The 19,463-nt window shown below is 30.1% G+C and overlaps 1 protein-coding gene across 1 annotated transcript in view; it reads right to left on the bottom strand.

Annotated features, from left to right (window-relative positions):
- Positions 1-13,781: 13,781 nt before the first annotated feature.
- The window catches only part of LOC136072057 (WW domain-containing oxidoreductase-like), a 37,163-nt gene continuing 31,481 nt past the window's right edge, over positions 13,782-19,463 (bottom strand). The window contains exons 7-9 of the mRNA XM_065820138.1: positions 17,527-17,712; positions 14,957-15,215; positions 13,782-14,153 (exon numbers count right to left, since the gene is read on the bottom strand). Coding sequence (XP_065676210.1) covers positions 13,956-14,153; positions 14,957-15,215; positions 17,527-17,712 — 643 coding nt within the window. The 3' untranslated portion in view covers positions 13,782-13,955. The remainder of the gene's footprint in view (positions 14,154-14,956; positions 15,216-17,526; positions 17,713-19,463) is intronic.

The following is a 19,463-nucleotide window of genomic DNA, read 5'->3' as shown; positions in this document are numbered from 1 at the left end:
CAACTAAAGGGAAAAACTTTATTGGAATTCGTGATGCAAGACTGTCTACATTTTTTCAATATTGCTCTTGAAACATTACCGTCATATGTACCTCCGTGATAACCTTTCCGTATAACACCAAGACTATTTACCCAATCTTTTAAACCTTCCCAGAGTGGTATAATATAATTACAAATGTGGTTTACCAAACCCATGAGAAGATGAAGTTTTTGTAAAGGCACTATGCTTATTACTAGCTTCTCAGGATCGTCTTCCTTTATAAGACAAGGCTTCACAACATTCTGAATAAAAATAAATGGAACACGATAGTTTTGTATAAAAAGCTTTTTATTAGATTACAAATATATAAATAACGGTAACCTTAAATTTCATTATTTGTTTCTCAGGAAAACCTGCATTAGCATACTGGCGGTAATAGTTATCTAGGTCTCCGAAGCTTCTAAGTTGACCAGATTTCAGAACAGCTTCCCCATCACACCAGACACAACTGTATTTTCCACCATGAGTCTATAAATATTTTTAAGTTATATAAATATTTATATATATATACAAAATTTATTTCCTTTATAGATTAAATTGGGAGGTTTTCAAGTAATTTAATTACCGAAATTCCCAACAAAATGTTTATGAGTTTAAGGTCAGATGCAAGAGAATATTTACAATTATGAAGTTGAAGTTTTTCTGTTAATACTGTGAGGTTGCTATGTGTTTCTTGCATAACTTCACAGTATGACAATACAAGGGCAGAATTTATTCCAGAGTAAGTTCCCTTATCATTCCGGTCATTCTGTCTGTGTTGGTTTGGGTTAAACAAGTTTGCAATAACTTTCATTGAACCTCCACCTAAGGTGTTTTTATTTACTCATTATTCTTTAAATTTATAGTTTATTATATTATTCCATCTATATTATTACAAATCAAATGCTCATACCTGAATCTATGCCAACTCTTATAAAAGTACTGAAGAGATCTTGCTTTCTGTACTCAATTACAAATTCAATATACTCTGTAATATCTTTTACATAAACTAAATCTCTTTTTACATTATTCATTAAACCTTTCTTTTTTTCCTCAAAGGAAACGTTTTCTATAGCATAGAAGTTCTTAAGTATTTTTGTTTTATCATCCAATTTCTTTTTCCATATTACTTTTAAACTTAACTCCATTTTTTTGGAAGGTCTTCAAGAGTACATTAGATTTGAACTGAGTCAGTTGCAAACAAACAACTAACTTGTTAAACTCAGAAAATGGTATTTCTATCGGTTTCGTACAAGTTTGACCTAAAGTTATAGGGATTCTAGAACCACCTATATAATTGACAAAAATTTTTAGAAAGGCAAAACATTTTCAAATATATAAAAAGAAAGCAAGCTTTTTAACATTATACCAGTCGAACACAACATTTCTTCACCTTTTTCCATTTCATTATCGGAATATAAACCTTTCAGAATATTGGACACTACTTGCACAATACAGTGAAAGCTGTAAAACCTAACTATTTTACAAATGAGATAATAATAATAAGAAACATTTAAAAAATTAGTTGTAATAATAATATTTAGATAAATATTTTACTTTAACATCTTTATTTAATACATAAGTTGCCAGATTCTTTGATTGCTTTCTAGGGTAGCATTTATGGCGTATACCTTTACCAATAACGTGAAAACATTTTTGACTAATCTTTAAGCAAGCAACATTTGAACTCTTGCAAACACCAACTTTTTCTGAAATTATATTATTTTTGTTTTATTTGTCTATATTTATTTAAAGAACTGTTTAACGAATTTAATTTTAACTAATTTTTAAAAAAGAAGCATAATATAGAACCTGAGATTTTATTAGTTGCCAATTTACAAGTTTTACATTTTTTGCAGCTCCTATCGCAGTAAAAATTGCTTAAAGATTCCTTGTTCCATTTCTGTTTAACAGATGTTGAAAGAGGTTTTCCAGCTTTAACCAAGTACAAGTTTCTTTTACACTTCAGGCATAGCCCAGCTGGATACTTCATTACTTTAATACTATAGTCATTGTGACAATGCTTTACAACAAGCCTTTCCAAGTTTTCTGTAACTGGAATACACTTAGTGTTTTTAGTAAAGCAACAAGCACAGACTAAAAGTCTGTTTAACTTATGAGATCTTTTGAACTTAAATCTTCTTCCTTCTTTCGACATTAAATGAGGCATTATGAATTCTTTAATTTTAATACTTACTAAAAGTATTAATAGTTTATCAAAATTTATAAGTGAACTTTAATTAAATAAATTTATATTAATTTCTTCTAATTTAAATAAATCAAATAACTTTGTTGGAATGTAGTTACTCATCATTATTTATATCTATCAAATCTTTAAATAACAATAAACAACTAACAAGTAGTAATAAATGTTGAGTAATACGTACTAATAAAAGCTGAGCTAAGTTGATCTTTATATTATTAAATATATTATTTTGTATGTAAATCTTGGTATTAATAAAAAAGAGAAGTATCCTAAAAATAGCTGCGATTTAAGCTTTCGAACAAGAGTACCCCAAAATTCAGGAAAACTGCCCAGTTTGAGGGGGCATACGCATTTGAAAAAATATTTTTGTTAATTCTTAGCCCAAATAGAAATTCATTGACAAATTTCAAGTTTCATAAAAAAACTATGTGCACTTTAGAAGTTATGGTCATTTAAAATTTCAAACTTTCTAATTTTTTTGGAAAGGGGAGAGGGATCAAAAGTTTTTTGATCATAACTCTTGAACTGTAATTTTATATTTTTTTTAAATTTGAGTTCCATGAACAAAATTAGATTACCTATGAGATTGTACAAAAAAAAAAATTTAATTTTTTTATTTGCCCCATTTGGGGTCGGTGCCCCAAAAACGTTGTGTATTCCATGTTCCTAGATTTTATTTTTAATTTTTTTTTGACAGAAAATTATTATTTGATGTTAGTATTAGTATGCAATAATTTAAGGTTTGCACTATTTCAGGAAGTTTCTTTACTTGAACATGAAATTTTGTAGGTCCCCCCACTTTAAATGGTTTTTCAGAAAATGTGCGATATGCAGGATTTTAATTTTTATAGTTCTGTGAAGCTTAAAGGTTTGTTATAAAGAATCAATATAAATATTTTGGGTGTTCCAAAATCAAACCTAAAAGGCCAATTTCTGACCTGTGAGGGGGACACATCAATGGTAATAGATAAAATAAAACTTGGCAGAGAACAGTGAAAAGTCAGAAAGCGATTACAAACCCAGGCATTCCAGCAAAAACTGAATGGACTCTATTTCGATGGCCGCAAATATAAGACCAGAGTGCAAACTAGAAAAGTTAACAAAAACCATGGACGGATTATTGTAGAAGAACATGTGTGTCTGGTTGGCGAGCCAAATTCAGAGTACCTAGGCCACATTACACCTTCAAGTGGAGGAGCCGAGAGCATAACTACAGGTATCTGGGACTTTCTAAAGGAGAATAAATCAAAACAGAGGATCTAATGGCTATTGGGTGCGATGGCATTAATGTCAATATCTGTTTGCGGATCACACCTCGGAGTGTGCCGGTAAAAACGCCTTGGTTGACCGCTTCAGTGGTTCGTCTGCTTATTGCATGCAAATGAATTACCGCTGAGGCATCTGATTACTCATCTTGATGGAGTTACGAGGACCCATTGGAAGTTTACTGCCGACATGTGAAAAATTGCCCGTTGTACCATTTGTGGCTATAAAGTTTGACAACTATCCTCCTGTGGATTGTGCTGACTTGAACACGGATCAAAAATATTTTTTCAACATGTGTAAAGCAGTAGAGGCCGGGCAATATCTTGAAGATCTTGCGTTGCAAAAGACCGGTGGTATGCCTTCTGAGAATCTTGTGGAACTTGTCACTATGTCATGACTGTGTATGCACCGCTATGGTTTCACATTAAAGTTCGGCGTGCACGGAAGGATCGCGACATATGTGGAGACTAATACAGTTTTCCAGATACATGAAACCGGAACTCAAAGTGATCGTTGATCTCGTAATTGCCATAAACGGTTACCTTTGCCATTCTGAGAACATCTTGATGGCAATGCTAGCTGATGAAAGAGACCACATCAGAGAGCTGGGCTGCAGATGAATACTTGCTGCACGGAAGGAGAACGCATCAGAAGCACTGCGACAATATCGAGTTCCAAGTTTAAACTTCAATGCCAGAGGTTACATTACCTGGTAAACTGGAACAACGAAGACCGCTGCAAACCTCCGATAACGAAACACCTGGCTGAAGCAGAGCTACAAGACTGCGTTAAGAACAGGAACAACCAGCTTGTTAGGAGGCTCCCACAATTTCCCTGCCACACCTAAGCCACTGAACGACATATTCGTCTAGTGACTGAGGCAACGGCGGCAGTTTGCACTGAACAACTAGACGGATTTATCCATTCTGGAATTGAATCCAGAAAGAAAATGAAAACGTTTGACAACAAAGCACAATACAGGCTTTAACATTTTATTTGCATGTGTAGTGTGTACTTGTGTACTGTGTAGTACAAGTATTTTAAGTAACTAAATTAAACATTGCTTAATTGTATGTAAAATGTCAGAAAATTACAAAACTGCATAAAATTGGTGATATTTCAAGAGTGTTTGGGCACGTGTATTTTCCAGTTAGTAAAAAAATTTTACATTCGTAATTAATAAAAGAAAAATTTACATGACTGGGGCTAGAAGAAGTCCTTTTTTTGTGGGTTTATGTTGTGATGTTATTTTTGTGATGTTTTGTGTTAATAGACAGCTTGGCTTACCTTTCCGCAGAGTTGTTAGTCCTTGGTCTTAGCCTTGCCTTAAGGCCAAAAATTGAGGCCTAGGCCTTGATTGTTTTGGCCTTGGCCTAATAAAAAATTCATATTTTCTTATTGATTTTTTTGAATTCTGCGCATAACTATTGTCACTATACAGTTTTGTTAATAATTGGTCTTAACTAAGGCAAAAAATAAAGTCTTTGGTTTTGAAAATGTTTGCGTAGGTCTTGTAACGAGTGGTCTTGACCTGGGTCTTGCTACTTTTGGCCTTGTTAACAACTTTGCCTTGCCGTTGGTGACTATCGTTAAAATGATTATTAGGTAGCTTCATTTCTGAGACTTACTCCTTTTAGTCATTCACTAAAACCCAAGACAACAATTTGATATAAATGCAATTTATATCATAATTTGATTTTCATCTTTATATTGTGAATACTATTGCTCTTTAAAACAAGTTTTATAGTTTTTAATATATGTTTAAAACCACTGGAATATCATAATAGATTACCATAAACAGATAAATTGATTTCCAATTTTTAAGTGTGATTTAATTTTTTCTTTTATTTCATCGTACAATTCCATTACTTTTTTATTTTAGATATATCATGAGACCTATTAATGCAATATAGAAAAACAAAATTTTAAATTGTTATGTTTTCTTTAATTGGTAAAATTCTTTAATATGATTTTTTCATTTTATTTGGTTTTTCCTCATTTTATGCTTGTTATAATTGCATTTTATTATTGTTTAACTCAAGTTTTTACCATTTACCAAAACCTTTTGAAAACGACTTTAAATAAAAAGTATATAAATGGTTGGTTTGAAACAAACTTACCATGACTCGTATTATGGTTCACTGAATTTTTGAACTACGTTTTTTAGATTATTGACAAATAATTGTATTTTAAAGATGTAGAAAATTTTGATAATTTGTAAGTAAATGGGTAAAGATAATTGTTTTTTCAAAAAATATACTTACATAAATAAATAATTTTGTTTTGTATTTTATTATTTTAAAAGAAGCTCTTGAATTAAATCCTGATTACTTTTAAAATTGCGCTATTCACCTGTTGATTGCTCATGCCCACCCGGAGCGTGTTCATTTCATTATGAATTTTATGCGGCCGTGGCGCAGTGGTTAGAGCGCTTGCTTTATAAGTAGGAGATCGAGGTTCGAAACGAGCTCTGGACATATTTTCGCGTCACGGTAAGGAAGGAGGCGTGAACTTTCTGGTTAAATGCACTTCCGCGGTGCTCTATGACAAGACCGTTAGGACTTCTTGGGGCACCTAAAATAAAAATAAAATTAAAAAAAAAAATATGTGTGTGTAGGGAAGGAAGAAGGTAGGGTGGGAGAGGTGTGGGGGCGGCTGGATAGGGAGAGGTCTTAATAAAAAAATTTCAAAAAACACGGGGAATCACCCCAAGATTTTATACCAATTATTTTCTTCTGTTTACTAAAAGTTTTTAAATAAAGAAACCATATATTATATAAAGAATAAATATAAAAATGATAAGTGTGGAACAAATGTGACCCGTTTTATGAATCTGGATAGCTAGTTTTTTATTATTTTCGAAATTGTATCAGCAATTTTTTTTCGATTTTAGATAGATATAGAACGCGTACCGCATAACTCGAAAAGTTTCTTTTTTTTAGAGTTGTACCGAAGCCAGGGTCAGTTTTTGCCGAAGCATCGGCTTCGGCGAGTTTTTTTAGGTCACTAAAGAAAATGAGCTACTGTCATATTAAACATAAAATTATCTTATAGTCTCCATATAATTACTATAACTCTACCACTTAAAATTTGTTCCTTTACTTTGATTCCTTGAAGTTTGCCTCGGCATACATAGTATTCATTACGAAATGCAGCAAACTTTTTTTTATTTTTTGTTTGCCTGCTTATCAAAATCATTGGGTGCTTATTTATATTTTATTTAATTTCTATGTTTAATTTTATTCCGCTGTTGTATTTACTAATTTACTTTTTTTGCGCTTGAAACGTACACTAGAAAAATTATTTCATGTCACCACTCAAAAACATGAATAATTAATGATTTTATAATTACAGAAGCAGATAACCTACAGAAAATCAATTGCAGCATGCTAAAATAATTGTATGCATATTAAAACACTTTGAAAGCGCTACGAAGATCAGACACATCAGAGATCATACCGTTTCTTTGCTATGCTTGGGACAAATCAACTGGAATCAAAACTTTTGTTAATGAACTTAAAACTGATTTTAAAAGTCATTTTCATAAAAACAAAGATAAAGTTCGTCTGAAAATTCTAATGATGCTTAAACCCCGTTTCAAATGAAATTTTTAAAGAAACATGTCATAGTATGTTTAAGGAAATTTTTTTATCAAGCTTGCTTGTTGTAAATGGTCATTTACAACAAGCAAAAGAAGTTGATTTCGTTAAAGACTCTGATCGTGATGGTCTATTCAAAAAAGAACACAAATAAGCATGGGTATATACAGCTTTTTAGACCAAATGGGTATAAATGAAAATGCTTCACCGAAATGTGAAAACACTGATGAATGTGGAAAAAAAAGTATAATAGTAAAAATCCTACAGAAAAAAACTCAACATTTAAAAGGAAAATGTTACGAATAAGAAATATCTGAATAAAATTGTTATTTTTTAAAATTATTACAAATTTAATTAAAAATTGATATTAATTTTCAAATTAATATCAAATATTAACTATTTTGTTGCATTCAGCCCTGTTACTAGAAATTTATTAACAGGTTTATTTGCACACCAAAATCGCCTGTAGAAAAAATTATATTATATTTATGTTATGGTAAGATTACTGCAAGCAGGCACCCGTAACTATAGGAAGACACAGGCAGGCCGTGTCTTCCTATAGTTACGGGTCTGGTTGCATCTAATTTTTTTTTTTAATTTTTCATGCACAACTAATTATGTATCAACTATAAATGTTTATTCTTTATTATTTATAAGTTGAATAAAAATTCTTTTTTCCTTACTTGATTAATTTAAAATATTAGTTTAAACTTTAAATTGATTCATAGTTTTGATTCAAGATGGAAATGGAAGAAGTCAACTTCTACTTTAGCCTATCAACATTATCAAAAAAAATGAATGCCCTTATAAGTGGTGGGGTGTTTACAATTACACCTCCTCCAATGAAGACACTAACAAGTAGGATTTGGCAAGGTTCTCAATGAAAATTTTGTGCTCATCTCCTTTATCTGTTAAGAGTGAACCCCTGTTAAGTACAACGGGAAAAATATTTCGAGCCAAAAGAAACAGACTGTTGCCAAAGCATGGAGAATAGATTAGATTTTTAAATTATAATTTGCCTGATTTCTAACAATAGATAATTAATTTAAACGCAATAAACTAATAAGTATAATAAAAAAAACTTCCCTCATTTGTAATTACTAAATAGTAATTCTATTGTCATAACATGTTTATAATTTTAAAGTTTAGACTTGATTTAAGTTGACGACAAGCAAAATTAGTTTAATTCACTCCCTAATTCAACTGCTAATTTATAATTAGTATTTACTAATTAGCTAGTCATCTTATTTCCATATAAAATTAAACTTGTTCAAACAAGGCATAGGTACATCCTAAAATCCTATGGCATTGCGTAATTTAAAAAAGAACCTTGATAATTTGTTATAGTAAATACCTTGTGCGCTAAAATACTTATAATTGCAGTACATGTATTTGCAATATACAGTAGATATAATAATTGCATTAATATGTTAAAAAATGTTTTTCAGCAATTAGTATCATTCCTAGACAGCAAGATCTGCAAGATAGCGAATGCAAGATAGCATATATATACATGTATATATATATATATATATATATATATACATATATATATATATATATATATATATATATATATATATATATATATATATATATATATATATAAATATATATATATATATATATATATAAATATATATATATATATATATATATATATATATATATATATATATATATATATATATGATAAAATTATTTAATCAGTTTAATTATACAAAATCCAAAACACTGGATTTTAGCTGTTTTGCATATGTTTTATATGGTTAAATCTAAGTTTGCGTCTAATTCATGCTTTTTTTGAACTCACAATGAATAGCTTCTCCTTTTCGCTCACAGTAAATTCCTAGGTCGCGGTCAGTAAAATAAAGAAATGAAAATGCATGGCAAACTGCTATACAAACTTTCCTTGTAACACTGATTCCATGTAACATTCTTAATAAAATCTACATAGGACTCTTTAAACTAATAAAATAGCAGATTCAATGCTTGCATTGTTTCCATCAGTTCTACACCTTGTTATCCTTAAAACATAATACAATTTATGTTTAACTACTTCTTAAACAAAGGCTATAAGCTGAGTAGAAAAGTTTCCTTACTATTTTCATTAGAAGGAGCAAGGACTAACTCCTCAAGATGAGTTTCACGATTTTTCTCTTTGAACAAAAGTCTTTAATTTAAAACATTTTTAAAGTATGACATCTTTAAACTCTTTCAATCAAAGAAAGTTAATATAGTGTTTATCTAATGAGCTAATAATTCTCTTCTTGCCAGGCTCCAGAGTGCAAAATCCCTCACAATGTAAACAACTTTACTTCCCAGCATGACTACCTGTTCTGAACACTGAATTTGTGCGTTTAAAATCAAATGAAACATAATACTTTACACTTTATAATTTCAGAGGCTCAATAAGCTTACAAAGGTTACTTGGCAATAAGCTTACAAAGGTTACTGTTAGCTTTAGCCTATTCATTCTATGTTATCATTGCATACTTAAATGTACAGTTAAGTGTGACACACATTAAAAAACTTAATTTCATTGTATATGTATATACGTATAATTAATAACTTATACAATACATACATACCTAAATCAATCTATATTATACTTATACTTTAAGTATATTTTTATCAACAAACATTATATATATAAATATACTATAAGTATATGTATATGAATAAAAATTTGTATACACATACATATGTGTATGAATATACATTTAAGTATATGCATGCATCGAGGAAACTGTAAGTTTTTTAAATAACACATACGTGTTATTATGAAACCTTTAGTTCTCTTAATTTCATATTTTTAGTTAAGAAAATGTATGTATGTCAATTAAACAGAAGAATTTATTAGGAAGTAATTAAAAAAACTACAAAACACAGATTAACCAAAACATAAAACTTTATTGTAGTTATCTCCTCTATTCAGTCCCTCAAGTACTATTATAGCATTATTGAGGCAAACTAGCACATCCAAAAAGAAAGACTTTCCTGTTGAGATTTTGGAGTTATTTACGTCAGGAGTATATATTTTTATAAAATTGTGCTATCAAATAAGCATGCTTAAATTTTTATATATCTATTTTTAAATATGTGCTATGTGAATCTTGTTTGAATCAACTAAATAAAATGTGAAAAAACAATGCTTTTTTTAATTGTTTTATTGGATTTTTTTACTATTACAAAAAATAAAATTAAAAAACTTTTTTTTTTGATCAGAAATATATTTAGAAGTTTCAAGTACGTTATTTAAATTTAATTTATTAACATCTAACAAAAAAGTAATTTTATAAAAAAAGCATAAATACTTGATAATAATAATACTTGAAAATAAATGAATGCTTAATTGAAGACTTGAAAAAGTAAAAACAAATTGTAAACATTTATTTGCACATTTTAAAATTGTTATCTTAATTTTTAGCAAAAAAAAAAAAAAGAAAAAAGGCTTATTTATCAACACGTAAATGACTATATATTACCTATTTAGCCAATCGTGTACCTACTTATATTTATGTGTATTAAAATAAAATTTAAAAAATTAAAAACTTCTTTTGTCTGCATTCTTTGTTTTTGCATTTTTATTTTCATTTTGCCAAAACTGATAACATTTTTTTTTTAATATAAACTTATTTTATATTGAAATATACAAAAATATAAGTAATGCATAGCGGTTTCTTGATGACAAGACCATTGGTCTTCTGCAAGTTTACCCCCTTCTTGAATTAATTTCTAATATTTTACAGTTTTATTTTATACAATTTTTGCATAACGTAACTTTGTGATTTTTTTTTATTTTACTTACTCTGTAAAGATTCTATTATATATTACGAATTTGTAATTTACAAATTCGTAATAATCTTAAAGATTAAAGAACAAAAAAATTAAAAAAAAAATGTTATTATCAGTTTCCTGTGTCAATCATCGATTGAACCTGGTCTGCTTGGCTAGACTTAAAAATAGTCCTTGGTTCGAAAAATAAAAGGCATTTCCCTCCTTTTTTCGAAACTCACCCAAAATAACCAACAAAATAACAAATAAAGACCACTGCAGCGCGCTTAGGACAAAATCATTTGTTTATAAGACCACCGAATAAAGGCCACTAAGATTAAAAGCTTTGTCAAGGCATGCTGAAAAAGTGTTTTTTTTTTGTTTGAAGTCAATTTTAGATGCAAATTCTATTCTTCTCTATATCCAAAGCAAAGGAGATAAAAATGAATTTCCGGACAAGCAGAATACTTGGTGAACAGAAATTTCCGATGAATCTATTTTAAAAACTTTTATGAAGAGCCTTTCCTTTATGAAAATTTCGAAAATGAATGTCTGCTGAAGACAAGCCATCAATTCATGAAGTCATTCCCGAAGTGTTTAACTTGCATAAAATCTTTTCCGACAGTACTACAGAAGAAAACACGAAAGATATGAAGAACTACTCTGCTGTTTGCCAAAGTTTGCCAGTTGCTTTGCCAAAACTTAAAGAAAAATTAAAAAATTATGGCTGTAATAAGAAAGCTTTTGCTGAAGCTAACTTTTTAGATCCTCATTACCGTGGTATGCTTTTAAGATCCTCGGTACCGTGGTATCCTCAACAAACTATATCCTTATTCAAAAACGGATTTTTGAAAAGAACTCGGTAGATTCTCCCCGATCTCACTCGAAAAGGTTAAGTGAAAAACTATTGAAGAACATTTTTTTCTATGATGAGTCTCTTTTTTCAATATCTTTTCCTATGATGGGCCTCTACTACACACCGAGAAGTTTTGGAGGAAGTTTTCCGTGAAAATGATCCCCTTTATGAAGTCTGAAGAGGCAAAGAAACAAGAAGAAGAAAAAATTCCCTTTGGTTGGAGTAGAAGTAAAGCTGCCTACTTTAATGAAACGGTAACTTTTTTCAAAAGTCGAAGTGCAAAAAGATACTAATGCCCTTTGCTGGTGGAAACAAAAAGAACTTCGATTCCCATATTTGTCTAAGCTACTCGTGCTGTGCTGTCCAATTTACCTTCAAAACATCAAAGAGAGAGTCTTTTTAAAAGCTGGAAACATAGTAACTCCACTACGAAGTCGTGAAACTACAATGTCGAATTAATATGGCTCGTTTGACGTACATTCATCATAACAGCAGCAAAGTCATAATTCAGTGGATTTACAACTTGAATCAGGTAAATACAGTAAGGGTTTGATTGTTGCTGAAACAAATTTATATTGTAAATGTCATTTTGGGGCACCTAAAAAAAAAACAACTAAAAAAACAATAAGTGACATCTTCATAGTTTAATTCTATTTTAATTTACAAAATTTTAAACAAAAATTTTAATTAAATAACTTTTAAATAAAATTAGAAGACTGTAAAAAGGTTTATTTAAAAAAAAATTAGATTTCATCTTATAAGCAAATTTTTAATTAAACTGGCTGTGACTGTTAAGGAATATCACAATGACATTTTGATACAAAGTACCAAGAAGAATGAAAATGCTGAAATAACTTTATTTATGTTTATTTATATTTATTTAACTTGAAGGTTTATCTAAGTTTGATTAACATCAAAGCTCTGAAGGTTCTCAAGCTCTATCTGAAGATACTCTTCCATGAATAGTTTCATCTCTGTTCCATCCTCAAGCATTGCGCTTAACTGGCGCAATGCACCTCGTAACCAATTTGAAGAAACTGATTCAGATGATGATGGACATCAACTTAATCAGGTCTCCAGTGGTTCAAGTCAAAATTTTTATAATAATAATTACATACTCCCTGAATTCAAACGAAGGGAACTTCAAGGTACTGGTATTTATTTGTTGGACATATTTGTCTACTAGTCTTATCTATATGCCAAAAACTTACAAATGCAACTCAATCCAGTATAACTTTTAGCAGTTAAAATCTTTGTAAAATAAATATTTGAACAAAAAGTGAAGATATTGTTAAAAATATCAGGGTTAACATTTTATTTGATTTTCAGGCCTTCAAAGCATTAGGAAAAAATTTCTTATTGTCATCATTAACATTTTTATGTTGATTCTTTAACTTTTCAAAACATTACCATTTTTATTAAAAAAGATAAATTTGTTTAACTATTAATTTGGTTCACTAAAATTAATTTTTGTTCCTTTGCAGCATTAAAATCAACTGGAAAAAAAAAATCATTGAATATAATAATTTATCAAAGTTATTTTTCAAACTAGTAAGGCTACCATTAGACAGACAATATTTTGCAGATATATAAAGCTTAGAAATACAAAACATGTTAGATGATAGTAATTCCAAATATGAAAAAAAAAAAAAAAATTAAATATTGCGCATCTAAATTAGCCCGTAAATAAAAAAAAAGTTTACGTTTGGACAATAAAAAATAAGTTCACGCATGAACAAAATCCAGATAATATTAAATGCGTGGAAAAAGAATCAAAATACATCAAAATACAATAGCTATCGGACTTCTAAATAGTAATACAATACACTACAATAATTATTGTAATTATTTTTCATCAAAACAATACCAATAAATTTTTTTATTACTTTTCTGGCATTGCAACACAATATTATTGTATTTAATTTTTAAAACTGCAATTACAAGTCTAAACCCTAATTGTTAAAAACGAGAAATCTATGGTAAATCTGATAGTAACATAATACCGAACTAATTATCAACTTAAAAATTAACTTAAATTTTTTAGGTATAATAAAATACATTGTTTAATTTTATAAATATATATTTACAACTAATTCGAAATGCTGTTAAATCATGTTTATTTGAATTACTACAACTTTATATGACAATTTCATTGCACACACGCTAGGTGGGTCACACAGTTTAAGTATTAATATGATCAATAATTTTTTTTTTTTTAGTTTTAAACAAATATTTAAATGTTAATCAACCAATCAATATCGAATTTTTTAAATGCTAGCTTCTCACTGAAGTCCCACAATTCTTTAGCAAGTTGTTCGTTTGATGAGAGTTGTGAAGGAGCACACCCAGCACAATTATTAAAGTAGAATCCACCAACTCCTTCCATTTCAAGCGAAGCTGCACAATAAACTAACGTTGAGGCGCCTTGACTCTATGAAAACAAATTTAAAAAATTAAATAAAACCTAATGTTTTATACTAATTTAGTTAATAAAAAATAAACTATGAGAAAAATTTATCAAAGTCAAGTGGCCACGCACCAAATAAAAACCACCTTCTAAGCTTTACTAAAATATAGTTATAAACTATGTAGTAGGAAGGTTTAGTAATAAAATTAAAAATTCATGTACAGCATTATCAAAAGCATTTTAATTGTAAACACATTTAAATATTTTTAAATATTTAAACCTATTAACTGAAAATTTAAAAAAAATTATATTCAGCAAAGCAAGATTTATCCTTTCGAAACACAATGATTCTGGAAGACTTATCTCAATAATAAAAACTGCTTTACGAAAATAATGGTTGAGTTAAGGAACTCAAAAAACCAGTATGGTTTGTTAACTTTTTACCTAGAAATGCTTGTTTAGAAAAAAAATTTCATTACCCAAGAACAATTGTTAGATCATTTTACTATTTCGATTTTACAACAAATAGTTCCAACAGAGTTTAACGATTTTCTGACTTCTAGAAAATCTAGTATAAAACTTTGATCCAGATGTTTTTTACTTAATAAACGTTTGTATTATTCAAATTAAAATAGTAGACACAAATAGAAATACTTTTTTCTACTATAGCCTACTACTTTGTAATCCTCTGAAGAAAATGGGATGTTCAAAACCCTAAGTGGCTCAACTAAAACTACCTTTTGACCTAAAAAAATACTCATTAATATCAATAGTTAAGCATTGAAGCTTTAAAAAAAACAAAAAAATAATTTCAGCTTTCATTTTACCTGTGATTTTGCAAAAGGTCTTGCTAGCAAAAATAAAAGTTTATAAAAGTATGAATGGCGCTGAATACTAGTGGATATTAAACAACCAGGTGTAACTGCATTACAAGTAACTCCAAATGGTTCAAGACGCCGATTAAGTTCAAAAGCAAATAGTAGATTGCAAAGTTTTGATTGGTTATAGGCGACCATTGAGATATAATCAGATTTTTTCATTGGAACATCTCGTATCTCAAACGTGTCTCCATATAGTGAAGGAAATCTAAAAGTTTTAAAAATATTTATGAAAAGTAATAACTTCCAATAAAAACTTAACTGTTTTAACTGTAATAACAGCAAATTATTTTCATAACACCAGCAAATTAGCTACGTGACGACTGCAGATTATTTACGTGACAACATTACGATTACATGACAACTGCAGATTATTTACAAGACACCAGCAGATTACTTACAGTATCGGACAAAACGAGTGCAACCAAATAATGCTAATTTAGTTTCTTTATATAAAAGTAGTGCATTTTTTCAATTTATAGAAATAACTATGTAACTGTTTGGAGACAAAGTTCTTCAAGTTTTATTCATCACAAAATTCATTATTTGTACACAAAAATTAATAAATTAATCAAAAGTATTAAAAAAATCTGATTTCCTTCTGGACAAAACAAGTGCAACTCGACAAAATGTTGACCAAGCTGTATTTTGCTATCAATATTTCGTGGCGAATCCTTTGTTGTTGATCACAGCCTTGCATCTTCGAGGCATAGATTCGATCAGGTGATCAATGAAACTTTGTGGAATCGCTGTCCAGGCCTTTTGGATTTGTTCAAACAGTTGATCCTTATTACGAACACCTTCACGATTAATTCTGCGGTTGACGATCTCCCACAGGTTCTCGATAGGGTTGAGATCCAGAGATTGAGGCGGCCAATCCATCACCGATAGGTGGTTGTCTTGAAACCACTGCTTGACTACTTTTGCAGTGTGTTTCGGATCGTTATCTTGCTGAAAAACCCATTTTATTGGCATATTCCATTCAGCATGAGGTAACATAACATCTTTCAGGATATTTTTATACATGAAACGGTCCATTATTCCCTCGTTTCGATGTATTGGACCTAGACCGTTAGCAGAAAAACACCCCAGACCATTACATTGCCTCCACCATGCTTCACGGTCTTATGGCAGTAACGTAAATCAAGGCGTTTTCTGGCCGGTCGGCGTACACGGCAAATGCCATCGCTCCCAATGATGTTGAACTTCAATTCATCACTTAACAGGACAGTTCGCCATTTCTGCACATTCCAGTCAATATGAGATGTAGCAAACAGGAGTCTTTTCTTCTGGTTTTTTAATGAAATCAGCGGTTTCTTTGCAGGGCGTCAAGAAAACAATCCGGCTTCAACAGCACATCTTCTGATTGTTCGGTCCGATACAGGCAGCTCTAATTGCTTTTGTATCTCGACTGATCATATCCAGGGATCCTTCTTGACGGATCTGACGATCATAGAATCCTCTCTAGAAGCGGTGGAACGCGGTCTTCCACCTTTGTTATCTGCTGCCAACTTACCCGTAGAACGATATTTTGGAACATAGTCTTGATACGGTCCATTTTTTCACGCAATATTTATCACAAATACTTTTTTGTGACATTCGGCTTACGTAATCGCCAAAAATTTTCTTTCTTAGTTCCAATCCAAGACTGTCAGAAGCCATTTTTGCACTTGAAGTCATAAATAATAAAAATAAATAATCACGCTTCTCAAGGCTTACCGTGTTACATTTACCTTGTGATAATACAATAATGCTCTGTGGAATACAACGTCTTGGTTGGATGTGGACTGTATTGATGTAATGAAACACTTGTTGTATTTAACTTCTTGTATTGATGTTCTTCGATAAAACACTTTGATAAAACTCACTTCGATAAACTGTCTTGATAATACTGACTGATTGACTTCCATATACTGACTGAATTACATGTCGATTTACATGTCTCTTATATAGTAAAATGAAGCTGTGTGAACCTGTTCTGGAAGATTCTAGATGCTTCTTTTCGATGTTTCTGGAAGCTTCTGGATGGGTCTGGATGCTTCTGAACGTTTCTGGATATTTCTGGATGCTACCAGACTTCTGAACTGTTTGCTGTGGTAGTATAGTTCGTTTCGTTTTTAAGACATGTAAAATCAGGAACACTTTTTAGCATTGTTCGATGTTGGTTGCAAATGTTTTGTCCAATACTGTACGTGACAACAATAGATTATTTATACGACAACTGCAGACTATTTAAGTGACAATAGCAGATTACTTACTTTACAATAGCAGGTTATTTATGTTACAACAGCAGGTTATTTGCGTGACAACAGCAGATTATTTATGTGACAACTGTAGATTATGTGACAACTGCAGATTATTTACGCGACAAATAATAAATTCATTTTCAAATATATTGATTTGTATTTAAAAGAAAAAACCCTATACTATATTTGTAGTATTTTGCAGAACTTTTATTCCAATACAAAAGATTTGATTATTAATTAGTAAAAAATAAAGTATAAAATAGTAAAATTTACCGATGAGATTCTGATGACACAATTATCACTCTAGCTGGTGCTGAACTTAAAAGGACATCTTTTAATAAATTAACCAAATAAAAATGACCAAGATGGTTGATGGCAAAAGTACTTTCAATTCCATCAGATGACAAAGAATATGGAAGGCCCATTACGCCGGCATTACATATGAGAATTTTTATAGTCCTAAAAAAATAGATAATTAAAATCATATTGTAATTTACTTATAGGAGTACTTCAATCAAATGCAGGTATAATGCAGTTGTAGAACGCTTGCTTTGTTAGTCAAAAGAATGGAGTTCAAACCCCATGTGGTAGAGATTAAACTAGATACTTCTTATTTACTGTGTGGTAAATGTGGCCCTAAACTCAGGGGGAGAAAGTCTGAAACTAACACACATTGTCAGGTAAATGAGGCAGTTTTCTTACTACCAAACTTGATTATGTAGGTTTGTGTTTCAAAGTCATAGGATTAAGAGATTTCAGTCTTAACATTTCATAAAAACTAAACACGTTCTAAACTTGAATTTGTACAACACCAATAATTATAGGAAAAGCGTTGATATAGAGACAAACATACTCAAATTTTAAACTACACAATAAATATAGCAGACATAAAAAAGTTTATAAAAGTTTAGAAATGAAAAATCCTAGAAATATCATTTCATTAAATATAACTGAATATATAATATAAGTGAAATACATTCCCGGTAAATGTATAGTTCAATTGCAAATTTCTCAATCAGTATAATAGTATAGAAAATTATAACCAAATGATGAATATGTAATATAAAGTTATAGTAAAATATAAAGTTATAGTAAAAGAATTTTAAAATAAATAATAAGTAGTTATATCAGCCAAACTTTAATGATTGAATCATTTTGATGAGTAATTAAAATAAATAAAGTGGTATTAGAGACTGATAATGTGTGATGCAGATGTGGTGGTGTGATAGTGTGATAATGTGTGATGGTGTGGTGCATTGGCTTATTTTGACTAGTTGTCTGTTATGGTCTTGTTATGATTTCATCCACTTTCAAAACAGGAAAAAAAAAAAGCTGCACACACTCACTCCTTGCACTTATGGGCTACCCAGATGTAAGACCTAAAAAATGGATTTTAATTGATTGAATACACATCAGTCACCATAAGTCACAAGTTTCATCTAAAAGTGATAGGACCCCATACTGGGGTGGCACAATGTACAATTAATTAAGATTTAAGCCACAAGCACATAGTGAGCACTAATCTGATGTGTATTGTGGAGAATAACTACAGGATTACCCAAATACTAGTAATATGCAAATTTGTGTAAAAACTTATTTTACATTTTTTTCTGCCTAGTATAATGAATGCTGGATCTTCGTGAATCCATAGAATTTTGTTTGTTCCTTCTTATTGGTGGCTTCCTATTATCTCCTAATAACCTTCGGACTTATCCTAATATCAAACTTCCTACTGCTACCCTAAAGCTGACTGAGATTCTTTTATAATTTATGCTTATATTATGTACCTCTTGGATTCATGCAGGTATGAAAACTTTTTACTCTTTTATTTCGGTTTCAAGCCAAGTCTTATTCTATTTCATGATTTTCACAGTTATGATCACAGATTATGATTAAATATAGTTGTTATTTTTATTTATCGTTGTTCATCTCTTGAAAACAAACATCTTTTTATTATTACAAAAAATCAATATAAAAAGGTCTGATGCTAAACTCCATTATTTTCAGTTCACTAAATCTTGTATCTTATCTCAAAAATTAAATTCTAGAGATATTTGGAATATAATCAATAGGGATTTCAATTTTCTTGTTTTACAGCTTACTTGCTAATTGCTGTAATGCAAAAATTCTAATGTGCATTAGATAAAGGTGGCAAGGCAAGGGCTGATGCTCTGACAAATTAAAAGCTTTCAATAAAATTTGGCAAGCTG

Source organism: Hydra vulgaris, chromosome 15 (genome assembly GCF_038396675.1).
Source record: "Hydra vulgaris chromosome 15, alternate assembly HydraT2T_AEP".
Taxonomy (NCBI): Eukaryota; Metazoa; Cnidaria; class Hydrozoa; order Anthoathecata; family Hydridae; genus Hydra; species Hydra vulgaris.
Note: the sequence above shows the minus strand (reverse complement) of the source record. Positions and strands in the feature narration are given on the sequence as shown.